Source organism: Varanus komodoensis, unplaced genomic scaffold (assembly GCF_004798865.1).
Source record: "Varanus komodoensis strain SLA01 unplaced genomic scaffold, ASM479886v1 scaffold74, whole genome shotgun sequence".
Lineage (NCBI taxonomy): Eukaryota > Metazoa > Chordata > Lepidosauria > Squamata > Varanidae > Varanus > Varanus komodoensis.
In genome coordinates, this window is record NW_025336401.1 from 944,892 (window position 1) to 963,004 (window position 18,113).

Below are 18,113 nucleotides of genomic sequence, written 5' to 3' on the forward strand. Positions count from 1 at the left end.
AGCAGTCCGGGGCGCGGGGTGCAGCACGGCTGTGGGGGTGCCCACCCCACTGCTTTCTCGCCAGTCCAGCAGCCTCCTTTGGCCCGAGGGCTGAATGCCCCTTCGGGGTCTCAGTGGGGGGGGCAGGGGCATTCCATGGGTAGCAACGGGGTGTGCAGTGCATCCCAAGGCTGCCACTGGCCCAGCTGCAGGCGCACTTTCACCTGCTGAGGCCACTTCTGGGCATTGTAGGGACTGCTCTGCTTCAGCATGCACTGACCGGGCCCTAGGCCCAGGGGGGGCCACCCGGTCCTTTAGAACAGGGAAGGCTGCACAGAGTGCTATGGGGCACCAAATGAGTGGGGGGCACAGAACAGGTGTGCAACACCCCCCCCCCAGGGGCCAAGAGAGCAGCGGTGGCCCACGGCCCAGGGTTCCCCAGCCCTGCTGGAACGGTTCCGTGGCAGCAGAAATGCAAAAGGGGCTTCCCTTCCCCTCAGCATGCCCGCCAGGAAGTCTTCTTGGCCAGGGCCTTCTGCCTTTTCCAGAAAGTTCCTTGGGCCCTCCATGGTTGGTCCCATAGCCCAGCTGGGCGAACCAGCCTGCAGGGAGGATATGTCTGCCCTGGCTGAGGGAAAAATGTTTCTGTGATCCCCAGCAAATGATTATGCCAACTTCCAGGTTTACTTGCCAGGAGAGGCTTTGTGGTTGCAGCAAACAAGGCACTAGCTAGGTTCCCACAGCATTTAGCAGCAAGTCACCTGCGCAGCAACCCCTGCAAGGTGGGCTCCCATCAGCTGGAGTGGATGGGGTCAGCTGAGCCTCCTCACAGTCCGAACAAGAGCGCACGGGAAATGGCCAGCTCGTACAGGGTACATGAGGACAGCAAAGCATATCTGGGAGAGGTGACTCATCGACTGGGCAGCGGAGGACAGACAGGAGCAAACAGGCATTTTGGGGCAGGGAGTTGGAGCAGGCGAGGGGGGCCCTGCCTGGCCTGTCAAGGGCCCCGGTCTGGAGGTCTCTCCTCCACTGAGGGTGCCAAGACAAGAGGGCGAGGCCTGAAAGCGCAAGCTCCTCCGTGCCTCACACGCCTCTTCCGTGAGGGCAGGAGAGTCTCAGCAGGACCCGTAAGGAGTCCGGCCAAGGAGTGAGCGTGGCGGCCTGGTCATCCTTTGTCCGTCTGTCAAGCCAAGGGCGTGTCTCGCTATGGTGAAGGCACCCAGGAAGCGAGAACCAGGTGCTAATTTTTATTGAAACAGGCAAGGGAACTAGATTTTATCCAGAGCAAGCAAGGCCCACGCTTCCGGGATGGCCTAGGCGAGGGCTTGGGGGCAGGCTGCCTGGGTCCTGCAGCTGCAGCGGCCGCCCTCAACGGAGTCAGCGCCAGCGCTGTCGAACACGCACCTCGTGCTGAAGCGCAGCCACCCAGCCCTTGGCACACAGAATCGCTGCAGCCGTCCGTTTTATCGGTTCGCTCAGGGCAAGCGTCAACCCGGCTTGCCTGCTGCCCTCGGGTGCTCCCAAGACTCCATCCCAGGCAGTGCCTGGCTGGAAAACACCCAGGTCAGGCACTGTTTGCACGGGCAAATACCAGGCAGCTCCAAAGGCGGATGCCGCACAAAGGGACCACCTTTCTCCTTTGGGGCAGGAGTCCACCTGGAATTCTCTCTGACCAGGGCAGCCTCCCTGCCCACTGGAAACTGGGCTGGGGTTGGAGTAAGGAAGCCATCCCTTTTCCAAGTATAGGAAGGGCACTGCAGGACAGACTGGGATTCCACCCACACCGAGCGCCTCCTATGGTGTATCGAAGGCAGAGACCCAATCCAAAAACTTTCTGAAAGGACCCATGGAAGGGAGCTGCACGGAACTCTGCCTGAAGCCAAAATGCTATTTCAGAGAAGCTCACAGGGGTGGCATTCCAGGGCAGCGTGGGGCCAAAAATATAAAAAATGCTGGTATGTCTTAGCTTAATGCTCTTGCTGTCAACAACTAAGTCTTAGGAGAGGCATTTCAGTCTTACAATGGAAAAACAGTTCCTTCACTATGGAAAGATCACCCGGTTCAGTCCTGAGACTCTCCACCCGGGGACTGCAAAGTTGCCTTGTAGATGCCCTGGGAATTGTGGAGACAGCTCGCCAGGCGAGCTGATCGTTTGCCTCCAGAGTAGGCAGCTCGCTCCATTCCTGCTTCCATTTCGAAGGCAGGGACTGCACTCTGGACAAAAATACAGGACCAGCTGTCATCTAGCAGCAGAGCAAAAGGATGGAGTGTTCTTTTAACCTTTTGTTGCTTTTAGTGATTTTGCTTTCAGTTGCTCAGAGTGGCAACTTGGAGCTGCAGGTTGGGCAGAACCTAAAAAGAATAACCTGAAGTTAAGATATGCCTCGGACTGACCAAAGACGGCTTCCCAGCACGTCCTTGTCCCTTGGGACGACCCGCGTGGCTGGCTTCACAGCAGACACACGATCGGCCAGTCATGGGAAATGATTCTGCAGCGACTGGACCTGCCAGAGCAGAGAACTGGCACAGGGTGGGAAAGGTGTGAGAAGCTGCCCTGGCATAGTAGCATCCTTGCCCTTTTGGCCACAGGGTTGGAAAGCCAAATTGAGGCAGAAAGGCAGAGTCAGGCAAAGGACCGCCCCCCCGCCCCGAGGATGGGCATGATAGCTGCAGTCAACCCTCTAAAAGAGGTGCCCAAAATTAAGAAAAGCAAAATGGACAGAATCTGCAGAACTGCTGCAACTGACAGACGGGAGCGACCTGATTCGGTGGGGCACCAGCCTTCCCTCAGAAAGGTTCTATAAGCCGCGGATTTGGTCAAGGCCCCAGCAGGAGTCAGCTCAGGCCAAAAGGGCTAAGGGTCACCGTGCTGCTGAACCTGACCGCTTGCCAGGTGGCTGCTTCTTTGGTGGAATTTCAGGAACCCTTTGCAATTCCCAGAGCCGGGCACCCAGCTTACTTGACCAAGTGCAATCATTTGCACCTACCGGACCCACTGCAATCCCCCGCAAGGAGCGCCAAGCGTGGCAGCTGTCCCTGGTGTCGATCAGCCTCGGCACACCGTGGCAGACGGGGCTCTCGCTGTGCGGCCCCCACAGCTCTGGGCTTACGAAGGCTGTGTGGAGAAGCATGGAACGCTCCACGGCCCGGAACGGTGCACTGCTGCCACGGGGGAGAATCCGCTGCACGCTGCCAGAGAGATGGCAACTGCAGAGGCGCCCCCACCCTGCCAGGAGGGAATCTCGGCACACACGCCTTCCCCACCAGCCCATCCAGTCCCACTCAGAGCAGCGTGGGAGGTGCGCTGCTGTGCCCCCCCGCCCACTGTTGCCCAGCTGAGATCCTCAGAAGCTTGCTCGGAAGCTTCTGCAATGCCCACGCCTCCCAGGGACTGCCGGGGCACTTCTAGCCTGGTGATCTCCGTTCCGACTGGCAGCTCCTCTCCAGAGACCAGGCAGTTGCCTCAGAGCCCCTTGGATGGATGCCAGGAGCCGAACCTGAGACCTGGCACATGGCGGCCTATGCCCTGCCACCGTGCTATTAGCCATCCCTCCCGCCCTGCACCTCCACCCCACCTTCTTGATTACATTTGCATGCCGCCCTAAAGCCCAGGGGCCCTCCCCCTTCCGGCAGCTCCTCCCACCGCCCATCCAGTGCAGGCAGTGTCCAGGCAAAGCCGTCTCCTCCCCGGCCCCAAGTGAGGCACTGCTTCCCCTACCCGCTGCCGCCCCGGCTCTCGTTCATGGCCAGCTGGGAATCTCTTACACCACAAACACCCCTTTCGGTCGCCGGGAGCTCCACCACGTGAGACTCGGCTCACGGAGCTGGGCAGGCAAGCCAGATGAGCCTTGCGCCGTGCTTGAGTCCCCTTCCCCTCCAGCAGACTGTTTATACGTAGGACCAGGTCGCTACAGTAAAGATTATTCCACCTGGGCTCCAATTACTACCCTAGTTCAGACCGACAGTGAAGTACGGCCACTTGCGTCTTCCTAGTACACCTCTAGGCAGAAGGGAAGCTGCAACTGCGGCAGGAAGAGCACCGGCGGGGGAGAGAGGACATTTTGGGGCACGGAGCCTCAGGCCTTCGCAGCCAGAGTAAAGATCGCAGCGCCATTTCCAAGAGCCTTATGAGAGCAGCCGTAAATTCTCCCTCTAGTGACCAAAATCCAAAATGCAGAACCCGGGAAACAGAGGAGACTGCACACCAGATGAAAAAGGCTTAAAATCCCTTTTAATAATGCATTCCTGTAACAACCTTCAGACAAATTCAACCTGTTAGTGGACGACTACAGCTCGGGGTCACACATACAGTCTCGTACTTCTACACAAGACAGGCAAAGTTAGGGTTATACAAACAATCGCTTCAATCGCGTCTTCAACAGGAATTTTCTTGTTTTGTCCAATAGATTGTACTTTTCTACCAGTAGAAAATAAAGAATGGTACAACACACCAAATAATTCATCCCCAAATCACCATCACCACTACCTGGCCCTCTTGGCTGCACCAGCGAGCTACAGTAAAGAAAAATGGTCCAGAGGAAAAGAAGTAAAAAGCTACAAGTCTTAAAAAACTGACCCTCCCCCCCACATGATAAGCCATTTGAAGCGACAGACATGGATGGATCCGCTGGCTCTGCCCCAGCCCTCCGAAGGGGCCTGCAAAGGGCTGGCGGAGGGCAGCGCCAGCCTCAACAGGGCCGTGTCAGCTGGGGCAGAGCCTGTGCTGAGGCGCTTGGGAATGGGAGGCGCCCGGGCCCTGGCCTGGCCTCACACACTACAGCTACTGAAGCCTCCTGGGATCCGCTCTTCACATTGTTTTGCAGGAATGCACCTTGTGGCGTCGACTAAACCCTTTGCCAATTGGGCCGGGTGCCCTTCGGCCATGGCCAGTCCCCGGGGCAAGGAGAGCCTCTGAGGGTCTCGCTTGAGGGAGCAGCCAGGGCACTAACCTCCTCCTTAGTATCGGCGACGCTTGTTCGGGCCAAAATCCCCCCCAGGAGCTCCTCTGTTGAATCCTGGTGTGCTTCCGCCCATAGTTCCGAGTCCTTCCATTGCAGTCCCCTGACCAAAGCGATCGGTGGGTGGCGGAGGAGTCTGGTGTGGAACGAGAAGCGGGGGAAAGCTTGGGTCAGGGACATCTCTCAAGAAGAAATGCAACCCGAGACCTCCAACGCGGAAGCACTGCCCCACTTTGGAGGTGGTTCCCAGTCACAGGAAGACTTCGGGTCCTCTAACTCCCAGAGCACCAGGAGGACTCTCACAACTGTTTCTGCAGACTGGGAATGCCTCTCTGTCCTCTGCCTCCCGAACGAGGTCCAATCAGCAAATGGCAAGAGGAAGCCAGGCAGGTGGGCATAACACTAAGCAGGAGGGGGACATGCCTGAGCCATCTGTATGCCGCTGGCACGCCAGACCCGCTGAGGAAAGAGCAAGCGCCTGCCCTGCGTCGCTCCACCCACCCGAAACAGCTGGTGGGAGCTTCCACACGGCAACATACAAGCCCCCTGCTGGGTGAGGCCCAGCTCCATCTGGTCCGGCTTTCACCCACACGGGCCACCCAGCTGCCCGCAGGAAGGCAACAAGCAGGACACGACGGAGACTGCCGCACCCACCCGTCCCGCTCGGCTCCAGTGACTGCTGGGCAGAGGCCTCCTGCCTGGGATCCTGCAGAGGGTGCAGAGCCCTCTGGACTAGCAGCCACCAACAGCCTTGTTCTCTAGGAGTTTGTGCTAGTCCCCTTCCAGAGCGCCCCCCCCCCCCCCGTTCAAATGGCTATCACCACCCTGAGTGCAGAGAAACGCAGCTGTGCCTCTTGTTCTTCAACGAGCGTATCAAGTGAGCCAAATGGCCTGCCTCTTGCTGCATCTGTCATGCGCCTCAAACGAGGAAATCCCATGAATTTCTCAACACTCACAACAGCTCAGGGTCCCGCAAAGGCTAGGAATCCACTCACACAGAACACCTGCCCAACAGATGAGCACTTGCCAAGTAGGAAGGCCACAAATCCTCTGCACGGAGGGGCCTCAGTTACTGCCTCAAGCCACCTGCAACGCATTTTGTGCCACGCCTTAACTTGTGCAACTGACTTCTGGCTGGAGGATGCCAATGAGGAATGTGGGTGCACGGGCAAACAGACCTCTCCCGAGCAAAAGCTCCAGGGCAGACGGATCCCTCCCAAGACGGTGCCTTCGCTCAGCTTACCATTCCCATAGCTCCGTCAGGGATCATTGGTCCAGGTCCAGTGGCGGGAGGGGGTCCAGCCGGAACGCTGGTGCCTCCCATTGTCCCCCTGTTGTTCATGCCGATCGCACCTGGAAAGACAAGCAAGGGGTACTCCCACAGCAAGCCCCTGAAGGCAAGGGAATTCCAGCCAGCTCCGGGATGGCCCTTGCCAGGTGAGCAACCCACAGCAAGGCCGCCACAGCGAAGCCGCCTCTCCACGAGCCCTTCGGAGAGCACCTCCTCTCTCGCACGCACGCAGGTGCTGTTGCCCTGGCTGCCTCGGAACACAGCTGTGCCTGCCAGTTACTAACACTTTCATTCTTGGCCCATCCAAGCTCAGCTACCTGCAGGCACTGGATGAGGAAGCGAGCAAGCAGGGCCATGCAGCAAAACTTCTCCAGAAGACAGCTTACCTCCCATGCCCATCTGTCCCATCCGCATATCTGGAGGCTCCCTCTGAAACAGACAGAGAGTCCTGCCTTAGCTGGCATCTGACACGCTCCATCCCTTCCTCAAGGTTGTAAGAAGGAGCTCCCCGCTCCCGCCTGCAGGCGGAGGTGGCGACACGGCCAGCAGCCCACCCTCCAGGCCAGAGAAGCCCTCCTACCGCATCCGGGTAGGCCCCCTTGAATCCCTCCTGCTGCTGCCGCCGCATCATCTCCTCCTGCTGCCGCCGCATCTCTTCCTCACGGCGCCTGCGCTCCTCTTCTTGCCTGCAAGGGAAGCCCTGAGAGAGTCCCACTGCGTCCGAAGCCTCGGCCTCATCACTCCCGGCACTAGCTCTTCAGAACCTGTTCTCTCTCGTGTAGAGCCACACTCTCAACATGTATGTATGTATTTAGAACCTTTGTGTACTGTCCCACCACAGATGCCGCAGGACGGCTTACAGTAACAATAAAATAAGATAAAATAAAGTAAAAATAGCACAGCATCCAACATCAATACATGGGGCAGTTATCCTGTCACACAGCTCCAAAGGAACTTCCTGCTTTACAGCCAAGCCACAGAAGGGGCTCTGGGAAGTGCTAGCGGAGAACCGAGCCACTGGGAATCCCCTGCTGCAAAATCGTAAGGACCACACAGATACCGTGCAAGGAAGGCCACGCCAGCCCGTGGCAACTCCAGCAGCTTCTACACAAGCTGTTCCGTGTATTTATTCGCAGTATTTCTAGACTGCTCAGCACCCACAGTAAGTCAAGAGCAGGGAATGGTAGGAAATTCAAGCAGAGGAATGAAAGCTTCGCATTAAATACAAAATAGCAGTGAGACCGTGGGTGGCCCACGCAAAGCACATCCCAGGTAGGACTCTCTCTAGCAGGAATCAAAGCAGCACACAAATGCTGCCTTGAAAGAGGGAGTTCCGCGGCAACGGGGCTGCCACACTGGAGGTTCTTCTCTCAGGGGCCCCAGGCAGGCCATGGATCTGTGCGGAACCACCGGGGGAGCACCCTCTGACATCCCACCCAGCTCTCCAGTGAATCACCGCAAGCTGCAGATGTTCCCAGAGTAGCATCCAGCAGAGCTGCTGAACCGCTTGGGGGCAGGGGCCATCCGACTCCCGAGCCCTCTACAAGCCAAGCCCCCGGTGGGCACAGCCCACACGGCACAGCTGGCTCCTCCAATGTGCAGGGTGAACAATCCACCGGGTGCTTTCGCCAAAGGCCACACTCCGCTTCCAGCGAGGCTTCCCGTGGCCCGCGCGTAGCTCAGCTGCCGAGACCTCTAGCGGACACCCCACCCACTGGTCCACTAGGGAGGCAGGCGAAGCCAAGCTGACCCGCCAGAGACTGAACTGGCTTGGCATCACAGTGCCTGGGCTTTGCTGTGCTCGGTCCGCCAGCAGCCAAGGCACCCGACGGATGGCCAACCGGCCCCTCCCAAGCTGGGCGCAGCAGTGACCCGGCTCACCTTGACTCCGTCCTGGCCGTAGAAAGCCCAGCCAAGGCTCCGATCGTTCCTTGCTCACCTGAGTTCCAGCTGCTTGCGCTTCTGCACCTCCTGGTTGTGGAGTTCCTCCATTCTCCTCAGCTCTTCCTGGCGCCGCATTAAATCTAGGAGCAAGGCCCGCAGGATGGCCAATGAGTGCCTCTGCTCTACCCGAGCGCCCCCAGCTTGGCAAGCAGCGCTTGTGGTTTGCTGGGGTGACCGCGGGGCTCACCTTGCCGCATGAGCATGACCTGGTGCTCATGGCGAGCCGCCTCCATCTCCATCTCCAGCTTCTCCCGTGCCTCTTTGATGTTGCGGTCGACCTGCTCCTGCTGCTGCTTCTCCATCTCGATCAAGGCCTTCCAACGCATGGCGTATTCGTACTCAAAGGAACCGGGCTGGGCAAAGCGGGGGGGCTGCTCACGCTCCCTGGAGGCGCAACGTGGGGAGGCCCCGTGACCCAGGGAACTTGGTGAGAGCCACGGGTCTGGCACAAAAGCAGACCGCATCCTGTTCTCACAGCAGCAGTTTGCCCCCTGCATGTGCTTGAGGAGGAAATACCGAGCCCAGAACTGCAGCCCATCCACGCAGCAAGCTGCTCAGTGCCTTTCACACACCTGCTCGGCTCGGCAGGCTCCCACCAGAGTGGCCAAAGCACCGGCAGGCAGTTGCCTGCTGACACATGCCCCAGGACGAGCAGCTTTTGAGAACGGCCGTTCCTGCCGAGAAAGCACCAGCGTTTCTCCTTCCCCTATTCAGCACTTACTTGTGATACTGCTGGTTTTTGATGACCAGTTTTTCTGGCAAGCCCTCCTCATCATCGTACTGATCCATGGGCTCCACAGTCACAGGCCGAGGGAACCTGGCAGGCCAAAATGAAGCACAAGTTTCCAGTGGCATCCAAAGCGAATACATGACAATGCCTGGTAAGTCAGCTGCAGTATTTGCTTAGAGTAGGAGTTCGGGCCCTGACACCAACCCAGCACAGCCAGGCTATTCCTCATCTTGGTTACCCACACTCTTTCCCTGAAAGTGGGCATTGCTGCTTCTTGGGGCCAAATAAGGGTTCTCGGGAGAAACATAGCAATTAAATGTCAGAAACATTAAGCAGCATGGGGAAGATGCTGTCGTGGCCACCAGTCCGTGCTGTCCTTAGCCCAGTCCTGCAAGTAGTGCTATCTATCTGTAAGTAACTACCTCCGTCAGCACCAACTAATTCAGATCCTACAGTTTCGAGGATCAGGCAAGTGAGCAGTGACCCAGACATAGAAGCGACTGACACTGTGCGAACTGTGGTGATCGTTAAGAGCCAACAACCGTACAGAGCAGAGCCCCGACTGCACAGACCCCGCGTGCTGAGGATTCCTTGTTTGCCAGCCCTGCTCACCACACGCGATGACTACTCACCACTGGGACAAGCAAAATGCCAGTGCTCCTCTATTTAGTTCTGTGGACACAGGCAGAGAAAATCACTTCGATTCAGTCCCTGCGACTGAATCGAAGCACGCTTTGGTGCCCTCGGGCTGCAAGCCACCCCCCCCCCCCGGCCAAGCTGCCGCACCCACCACACTTACGTAGTGAGCAAGAAAGACCCCTCACTGCATCTGTCCAGAGCTTTCCGAGCAGCAGGCTTTCCCGAGAACTCCACAATGCCTTTTCCGGAAGGCCGGCCCCGGTCATCCACGATAACCACAGCTCTCTCCACTTGGCCAAACATTGAGAAGGCCTCCTCCAAGAGCTCATTCGACACAAACTGTGGCAGGTTCCTGACAGTCAGTGAGGCACTGTGGCACGCAAAGCGCACTCGCAGCTGCTTCCCACGCAGGGGCATGTTGTCCAGCTCTACCTTTGCGATTTCAGCCAGAGTACGTGTTTCCTAGGCACACAAAAGACCCACAGATGGCCCCAGTTAAAATTCACCAGGCTAGTGTTTCTGAACCCCTCTCATAATATGAGCAGTTTATTTTGTTTTCATCCTGGGCTTCCTTAAAATATGTTACTTATTTATAGAAACTGTCCTTGTCGTGCGCGTGTGGCTACAACATACATAATGCAAGCAGAGGAGAAATGAAAAAGAATTAAAAACAATAAAAGCAGGGACCACCCACTTCATAAACAGCATAGCATAAATCTTACGACAAACAAAAGACAACTGCAGCCACAATCCAATATAATAAAATATGATCAGTAAAAGGACGGCCAGTGTAAATTAGGGGATTTCGAGGCCTCCGTAAGAGGCTGCAATGATGGGGCCTGACAGACCTGATGGCAATTTATTCCAGAGATGTGGAGCCACTGTGAAAAAGGCCCATCCCCACATACTCAACTAATTGCTGTTATAAGTGAGCACATGAAAAGGCCTTTTTCACTGTCCTTAAAGTGAAACTGACTAATATAGGAAATACTTTCTCTAGGTTGGCTTAGCTCTATCTTCTTTTTAATTATTTTAATGTACTTGCGTACCAGTCTGAAGACTGCAGTGGGTGGCACTTTTAAATATAAGAAACAGCCAAGACTTCTAAGAAGTGGCTATGGGCATCTCAGGTAACAACAAGCACTAAAAGTTTCCAGGACTATGAGAAGAAATGTAAAGCTGCACACTGAATAATGCTTGACCCTCACAAATGTTCTCCAACTATTTCTGTGTGTGATTTAGCCAGAGACTGTTTTAACCAAGGCATTACACACCTGGAAATCATCCTTAAAACACAGCATTCCTAGTGGCTCAGTGCTGCTGCTTCCAGTAATTACCACGCATGGAACAGAAGGTAAACACGTGGGGCCACAGAACACCAGTGCACAACGTGAAGAAGACAGCTGCATTTGGATGCAAAGATAGGCTAGGATTTCTAGAGAGCCACGGTGTGTTGCTGATGAATAGTCTGCTGGCAGCCACCACCTGATCACTCCCTATTTAGCTACTCCAACAAGCAAGAGCAATTACGCAAACTGCAGTCCCTTGGTCCTTGACTTATCATGAGGTTCAAACCAGGAACTGTGGCTTGCCTCTCCCCAAATGAGCCAGTCATAAGCCAAAAACAAACCATGGCTTATGATGCTAGCTTGTTTAGGCAGAATCAAACCAGAATCAAGCCACAACATAGCACAGACAAAAGGCTCTAATTTTTGTAGCCATTCCTACCTCTAGGAATAGGCAATGGCAGTGGTCAAGCCGTGCGCTCAATCCCAGTAAGCCACGGTTCTCTGGAAACCCACTTTACTGGGATGTTCAACCTGGGCCAACGCTTTATTTACTAAACTGATTTATTATGCAGGGTTGTTCAGCAGATTTTAAAGCCATACTTAATATGGTTTGCTTTGCACTGCAATCCCCTACACTTACTTCACAGTCACTGCCACTGAATTCAGTGGGTTTTAATTTTTCCGATGTGGGCACACTTGCACTTAATTCTGAACGACTTGGGACAATAATTAAGGTACTTTTCTTTTTAAAAATGTAAGCACTTAGACCAAATATTCTTTTACAATGAACTCAGAGGCAATGCTAGAAGTGAAAAAACAACAACTTTGCAACTGATATTCCTCTCACCCCTTCAGATACCATTTTGCATCAAAATGATACACATCTTCTTGAAGGTACAGAACATGCCCATCTTTTTCTTGCAACACATCTTAAAACCTGCTCCTCAGCTCTGAAAATACTAGCATGAAAGTACGGCAAAATTAACAGCTAAAAGCTGCTGACTTCAAAGTTTAGAGACTTATGGAAGTGGAAATCTAGTCCCCCAAAAGTTCCCAATTTTTTAGTCACTCATCATATAGTGTTAAAAATTGCTGTACGAAACCAGCCAAGCTGGAATCAGCACATGATGAAGCGAAAGGCCACAAAATAATCAGCTGACAATCTCTTAAGCCTGCAGGCCATAATAATCACATTTTGACAAGAAAGATGCCTGTCTAGACCTGCTAACAGCTGATTTCCCCTCTCTGTATACAATTGCAATAAAATTGCAGTAGCAGAGGTAATCAGCACACTTTGTAGAGTAATTCTGAAAAATCTGGAGAAATTATGTTTTCATGGTCAAAGGGGGCCAGACAGAACACGTGCATTACTCATAGAATGTCACATCATGCAACATCCCCTTGGCTGCTCAAACCCATGTGAATCAGGCCCACAACCAGCACGATTTCTTGCCATGGCCACTCACCAGCCTGATAAAGCCAAAGCCTTTATCCTTATGAATGAACACTTCACCAGCCTTCCCATATTTTTCAAACAGCTTCCTCATCTCCTCCTCTGTGATATCAGGGGGCAGGTTCCCCACAAACAGGCGACTCCTCTGGGTGAAGGTCTTTTCACCAGGTTTTCGAAAATTCTTCAGGTCAATTGTCAGGCCTTCATCTGAGGGGAATAAGGTACATAATCGTTCTACAAAATTGGAGAAACAAATGCCAAGTGTTAACACATTCAGGAAGACAAAAGTCGGAACATGTAATAAGCATCCTAAAGCATTCCCTCTGCAGCCATCTTAACAGCAACTCGAGATACAAGCCAGTAGCTCTGCGAGAAAGCAACTGCCAAGAACCATCACTCACTGTGTGTGAGAGACAATTAAGGCAGCCAGCTAACCAGGCAGATCCCTCTTTCCGCCCCTGCCCTGCCCAGACAAGGGATGCTGCAGATTATCAATGCAAAGCCACCCACAGGGCACTGAAGGCACTGCAACTGGACAGATAGGTCTCAGGCCCCAAAATTTAATAGCACCCATATGAATGAGCTGGAGAGAGGCACTGCTGCACACCACAGCAGGTGGGGTGTGTGGTTCCAAGAAAGACAACCTTAAAGTTTGCAATTCTGAGGAGCCACTACAAACAAGACCAAAAAGCAATGCCACTCAGAGAACACACCACCCAATGCCTTGACCCCCATCAGAAGCAAAGTAGTCCTAAGCTCAACATGAGTTCTACTGAATGCTGTGATGGAAAAGAAAAGCAGGTGTTTATGGGATGTTCAGAGCCACCAGAAGTACTGCAACAAATGCAGGCAAGGGCATCCCAGCCCAGATGAAAAAAGAAGGCCAAAATGTTCCTCAGGTCCAGAGATGCTAAGCCACCTTGAGGATGCAACCCATGAGCCTGCAGCAGCAGCCACAGAAGTATAAGTGAGCCATGCTGCCCATCCCATATACATCTCACTAGTTAATTATGCTTCTAATCTACAAATTAATTTTTTTGCAATTAAAAAGCACATATCCTTGAACCACTAGTAAGTAAATCAGTTGCTGTTTCCATGCTGCTTAATGAAATCTAAGCATTTCACACTAAAATCTAGACATTGTTACTTTGAAACAAAATATATTGGCAACTGTATCTTAAAGAAATACTATATTATTGTAATAATTCTATTTTCAAATGGGTGGGGGAGGAGAACATATTTAAGAACCAAGGAGGTAAACAGTAATACCCAATGACATGAACGACAGACATTAAGTGTCTCAGTGCAACAGCTTCCATTCTTGATTTCTCTGGTATATTTGTTCCAGGACATTGAACTAACTCCAACCTAAGAACTCCACCCATATTGAAAATCAGTGGATTTTCACTGATTATACTCTTCAGTGAAGAGTATAACAGACCTACAACATTGGAAGTTTTACCACAAATGCTGTAAAAAACATGTTTTGCAGTTCACATTGGGGTGTGAGTCAACAGGAATGCTACCTGCAGAGAATTCAGCATCCACCTCTACAATCCCCCAAAGACATGGGAAAAGCCCCTGTGGATTTTGCTCCCCTTTGAACTCACAACTAGTTTGCACAATGCGTTCTTTTCCATGTTACTGAGTTCTTAACTGCTATATTTCGCATACGTGCATAGGCACACAACCTCAGTTGTGTTTTCTGCTCTGAACATAGCCATCCAAAAGGCACAACTTTCCAGTGATCGCAGCAAAAGCTCTCTCAGACCACATAAAAGCTGCAAGTTTGTGAAGCATGCACTCAAGTCTTTCAGAAGTGCAAACTCAGCCAAATAAGAAAGACAGAGAACCGGCAGTATTCTTTATTTTGCCTTCCCAAACCGGGCTCTGAACAGGAGCAGCAGCAGGAAAGTTCAAGTAGGCCGATCTGCCGGCCCAGCCAGCTGCGCTTCGCGAGCCCAGTCCCATCCAAGAAAGCGGATACTCACTTTGGCTGTTGGTCTGCTGCCCGTTAGCCGGGGCAGGGGGCGGCTGCTGCGCCGGCGGAGGCTGGTGCTGCTGCTGATGGTGCTGGTGCTGCTTCCGAGGCGTGTGGTTCTGCTTCTCCATCGCAAAGCCCTTGTTGCCCTGCATCTTTCAGTTCCGGCGGGGGGACTGTGGCGGGAGGAAGAACGGGACATGCATGAAAGGCGCCGCGACGCAATACCGGCCGACAACGGGCCGGCACGTGTTCCTGCCACGCTCGACGTTTTCGGGGAAGCCCAAGGACGACCCCCGTCGCGCGGATGGGGAACGACGACAGCGAGCTACCGCCCGCCGACTCCACAGAGAGCCGCCCCGCTGCCCGTCAGACCGCGAATAGGCACGCCCGAAACGTCCGGCCGCCGGATCGCGCAATGCACGCGTCGCGGGCTGCGCGGGGCCCTTCCCGGTCTCGCCCGCGGGGAACGGGAGGCGAAGCCTTCCAGGGCCGCGCGGGCCGAAGAGGCCTGGCAGGCGGCCTAAGAACCCGCCGGAGGGACTCGGTGCCGCGGTGCCTGCCTCGAAGGGCGGGAGAGCCGGGCGGGGAAGGGCCGCGCGCGGCGGAGGGACTCGGGGCCGGGCGGAGTGCGGCTGACTCACGCGCTCGCTCGCGCCCGGCCTGCGGCTCCTTCCTGCTTGGCCGCGGCGGCCCAGCGGCGTCGGCGAGACGCTGGCGCGGCCCGAGCGTCCCGGCGCTGGCGCGGCTCCGCCTCACACCCGGGCCCGCCGCCCGCGGCCCTCTCACCTCAGACGAGCCGACGGAAACGAGGCGGGGGGGCGAGAAGGGGCGCGCGCGGGGCCGGAAGCCGTTTGCGCACGCTGGCTGCGCGCGGCCCGCCCCACTCGCTACTCCTCGCGGTCCCGATTGGCGGAGCGTCCTCCCACGGACTAGCGCTGGCTGGTGGCGCGTCGTGCCGATTAAAAGGCGTCGCTGACCGATTGGCCGGGCGCGAGGGCCCCCCCCAGCCCGCGCAAACCGCTGCCAATCAGCATGCGAGGCGCTTTCCAGTCAAGTTCGGATGAGAGGCAAGGAAGGGACAAAGGGGCAGTAGAGGAAGGAGCGGGTGGGAAAGCGAGGAGCCAGCGACGCGATGGCACCGAAAGGTCCGCGCACGCGCACTTGGATGTAGCTCTGCTTCTTAAAGGGATAGCGCCAGGAATTGGGGCGTCCTGGTGGAAGAGGCCCACCGGTGGGGGGCGCTAGGGCCGGGCCTCTTTTATCGCTAGCAGCACGAAAGCGAGTGGCGGGCGGGAGTCCCGCTCATGGATATTTAAATGTATGCAAATCACGGGAACTAGAGCGGTGCTCCAAATGAGGATTCCCAGACGGGCGCGAAAATGTGCACGCCATGGGAGAAAGAGCTGGAGTGGCGCAGCGCGATCCTATTCCGTCTTCACCTGGCCGCCGTCATGGGGAAGTTCCTAGTAAATAAGCATAGCATCGCGGCCATGCAACGAAGGGAAGCCGAGCTTCATTCAGTGCGGCTCTTTCCTAAATACCTGAGCGTAGTAAGGATTGCAATCTCACAGGGAAATAATGTGTTTGCTTTCTCGGGCATAAGTTGAGTGAACATAGTGGGTTTACTTCTGAATAATCATTCAGCGGGTCGAATGGTGCAGGCATAATCTTATACGTCTTTACAATGCATATGTTTGCACCCAAATTCATCTGTACATATATGTGGGAATGTATTAATAGGTTTTCATGTAAAAGATTATATAAAGATGTAGTAGAAGATAATCTTCAAGGTTTAAGGTGGCGTCGTGGTTAAGAGCACAGGACTGGGACTCAGAGGATCCGGGTTCGAGTCCCCGCTCGGCCATGGAGCCAACTGGGTGACTTTGGGCCAGCCACAGACTCTCAGCCCAACCTACCTCACAGGGTTGTTGTTGTGGGGATAAGATGGAGGAGAATGATGTAAACTGCCTTGAGCCCTTTGTAGGAAAAAGGCAGGGTATAAATCAATCAATCAATAAATAAATAATATACCAAAGAGCATTTCTCATTAGTTATCTGTTGTTCCTATAGGACTCTGCAAACTTTGAGTCATGCTTAACTCTTCACCAACCTTTATGGGAAAATAGCTACATTTCAAGTGTCTTGAAAATGGAGCAGCAATGGTACCCACACTTACTCAGAAATCCTGCAACTGATTACCTATTCCAGCATTTTGAAAGTTTCATACTGGAAGCTTCATGCATAGACATGTCATCATTCTGTTAGGAAAATACACGCACTGAAGTTGTTGTTGTCTGTGACTTGTGACCCTACAAGTGAAAAGTTTCCAAAATGTCCTGTTTATGACAGTGCAGCCCAGCCATTCCAAATTCACATCTGTAGCTTCCCTAAAAGAATCAGCCCATCTCATATTTGGTCTTCCTTTTCATCTTCTACCTTCTACTTTCCCTAGCATTATCGTCTTCTCCAGGGAGTTTTACCTTCTCCTAATGTGAAACTAACTACTGGCTTTAAAAAAAAAAAAAAAGGCAAAACAGCCCCTTAAGGTCCTGAGATTGTCCTGCACAGGGCATTTCACAAAAATTTGCATATTCCCAACTTTTAAAAGCTCTGTTTCAATAAAAGCTACTGCCTGGGTTATTTTTAGGTTGCATAGGATAAGACAGGATATGTTAAATAAATTATATTTCTGTTTCCAGATTGGCCCAGCAATGTTGAATGTGTAGTGCGCCCATGTTTTGCCCAATTTCATAGGTTTACCCCAGGAGAGGTGCCTTCTCTCCCACTTCACCCCATATTTTTGCCCATATGTAGGCACACAGTTTGTGGCGGTGAGACCATAGAGAGCTGCCAGGGGCTGCAGGTCCCCCAGTCAAGTCTGACAATCCCAAATGTTTTACGTGGCACTGGAGGTGGGTGTCATTTTCCTGGCCCTCTCGCTTCAGTCTGGGAAGAATGCACCATTTTGACTTCCCCCACCCAGAGGCAAAAAACGGCTCAAGGCCAACCGTGTTCCAAGAAGTTCCAAATTGTTTCTCACCTGAAGATGCAACCATCTGCCTCCTGCAGCCGTGTCCACTCCACCGGGATTTGTTCCAGCCCAGCCCTCATTCCACAACCCCGTTTTTGCTGTTGTCCCATCTGACCGATGCTGGCCACATCTGTGGCGTTGCTTGCTGCTAGCATGCCCACGCTTCCACCCCGCTCCCCCATGCATCCCATCATAAGCTGTCTGGGGAGAGACCGGGCCCTGCAGGTACAGCCTTGAAGAGAAGGCTCCGAGTGGAGGCTGGGCTCCATTTGTTTCATCGAAGAGGCCCGGAAAAGGCACTCCTTTTCTTGGGCTTCCAAGAACAGCCGGACAACAATCCTCCTTGCAGGGATGGGGGTTGGGGGGGGGGATGCCGACCAGCGCAGCGGGTTACAGCTCCAAGGGAGCCTGCGGAAATCTCACACGCGGCCCCCCAGGGCCATTTTTCATGTGAGGCTTCCAGGCCCTGCCTGCAGCATTTCCTCCATCTGGGGACGCAGGAATCCCAGCTCCGCTCCCTTTCCAGAGCGCGGAGGTTGGCGGTCTCTGGGAGAAAGCAGCAGGAAATGCGCGCCTGGAGGCCATTGCAACAGGAGGCAGGAGAGGCCCGGCAAGGGGAAAACCTGGAAGGGGAGCGGGCACTGAGGAATGCGCCCGAGACGGGGAGGGGGCCGTTGCGCGCGCGCCCCCGTCCCCCTGCGGGGAGCGTTTGTGCCTCGCTTGTGGAAAGCCGCCCGCCGTTCCTGCCCTGGCGGGGCGCCCGGGGACCGCTTGCGCGCCCTTTGTCCGGCAAGCAACGGAGGGGAGCGCCG

General features: G+C 54.3%; 1 protein-coding gene across 3 annotated transcripts; it reads right to left on the minus strand.

The window, feature by feature from the left end:
- Positions 1-4,191: 4,191 nt before the first annotated feature.
- Positions 4,192-15,114, minus strand: NONO (non-POU domain containing octamer binding). 3 transcript variants are annotated; one of them, XM_044452759.1, is made up of 11 exons: positions 15,057-15,114; positions 14,278-14,443; positions 12,300-12,520; positions 9,705-10,006; positions 8,897-8,992; positions 8,363-8,559; positions 8,171-8,255; positions 6,812-6,917; positions 6,618-6,660; positions 6,184-6,293; positions 4,192-5,076 (listed from the first exon to the last, which is right to left on the minus strand). In XM_044452759.1, exons 2-11 carry the CDS (start codon positions 14,420-14,422, stop codon positions 4,939-4,941), a joined length of 1,443 nt encoding a protein of 480 aa, XP_044308694.1. In that variant the 5' UTR covers positions 14,423-14,443; positions 15,057-15,114; the 3' UTR covers positions 4,192-4,938. The 3 variants fall into 3 exon arrangements, with proteins under 3 accessions (XP_044308694.1, XP_044308695.1, XP_044308692.1); XM_044452760.1 differs by lacking the exon at positions 15,057-15,114 and adding an exon at positions 14,912-14,930 and having other exon boundaries at positions 12,300-12,493; XM_044452757.1 differs by lacking the exon at positions 15,057-15,114 and adding an exon at positions 14,912-14,930.
- Between the last annotated feature and the right edge of the window lie 2,999 nt (positions 15,115-18,113).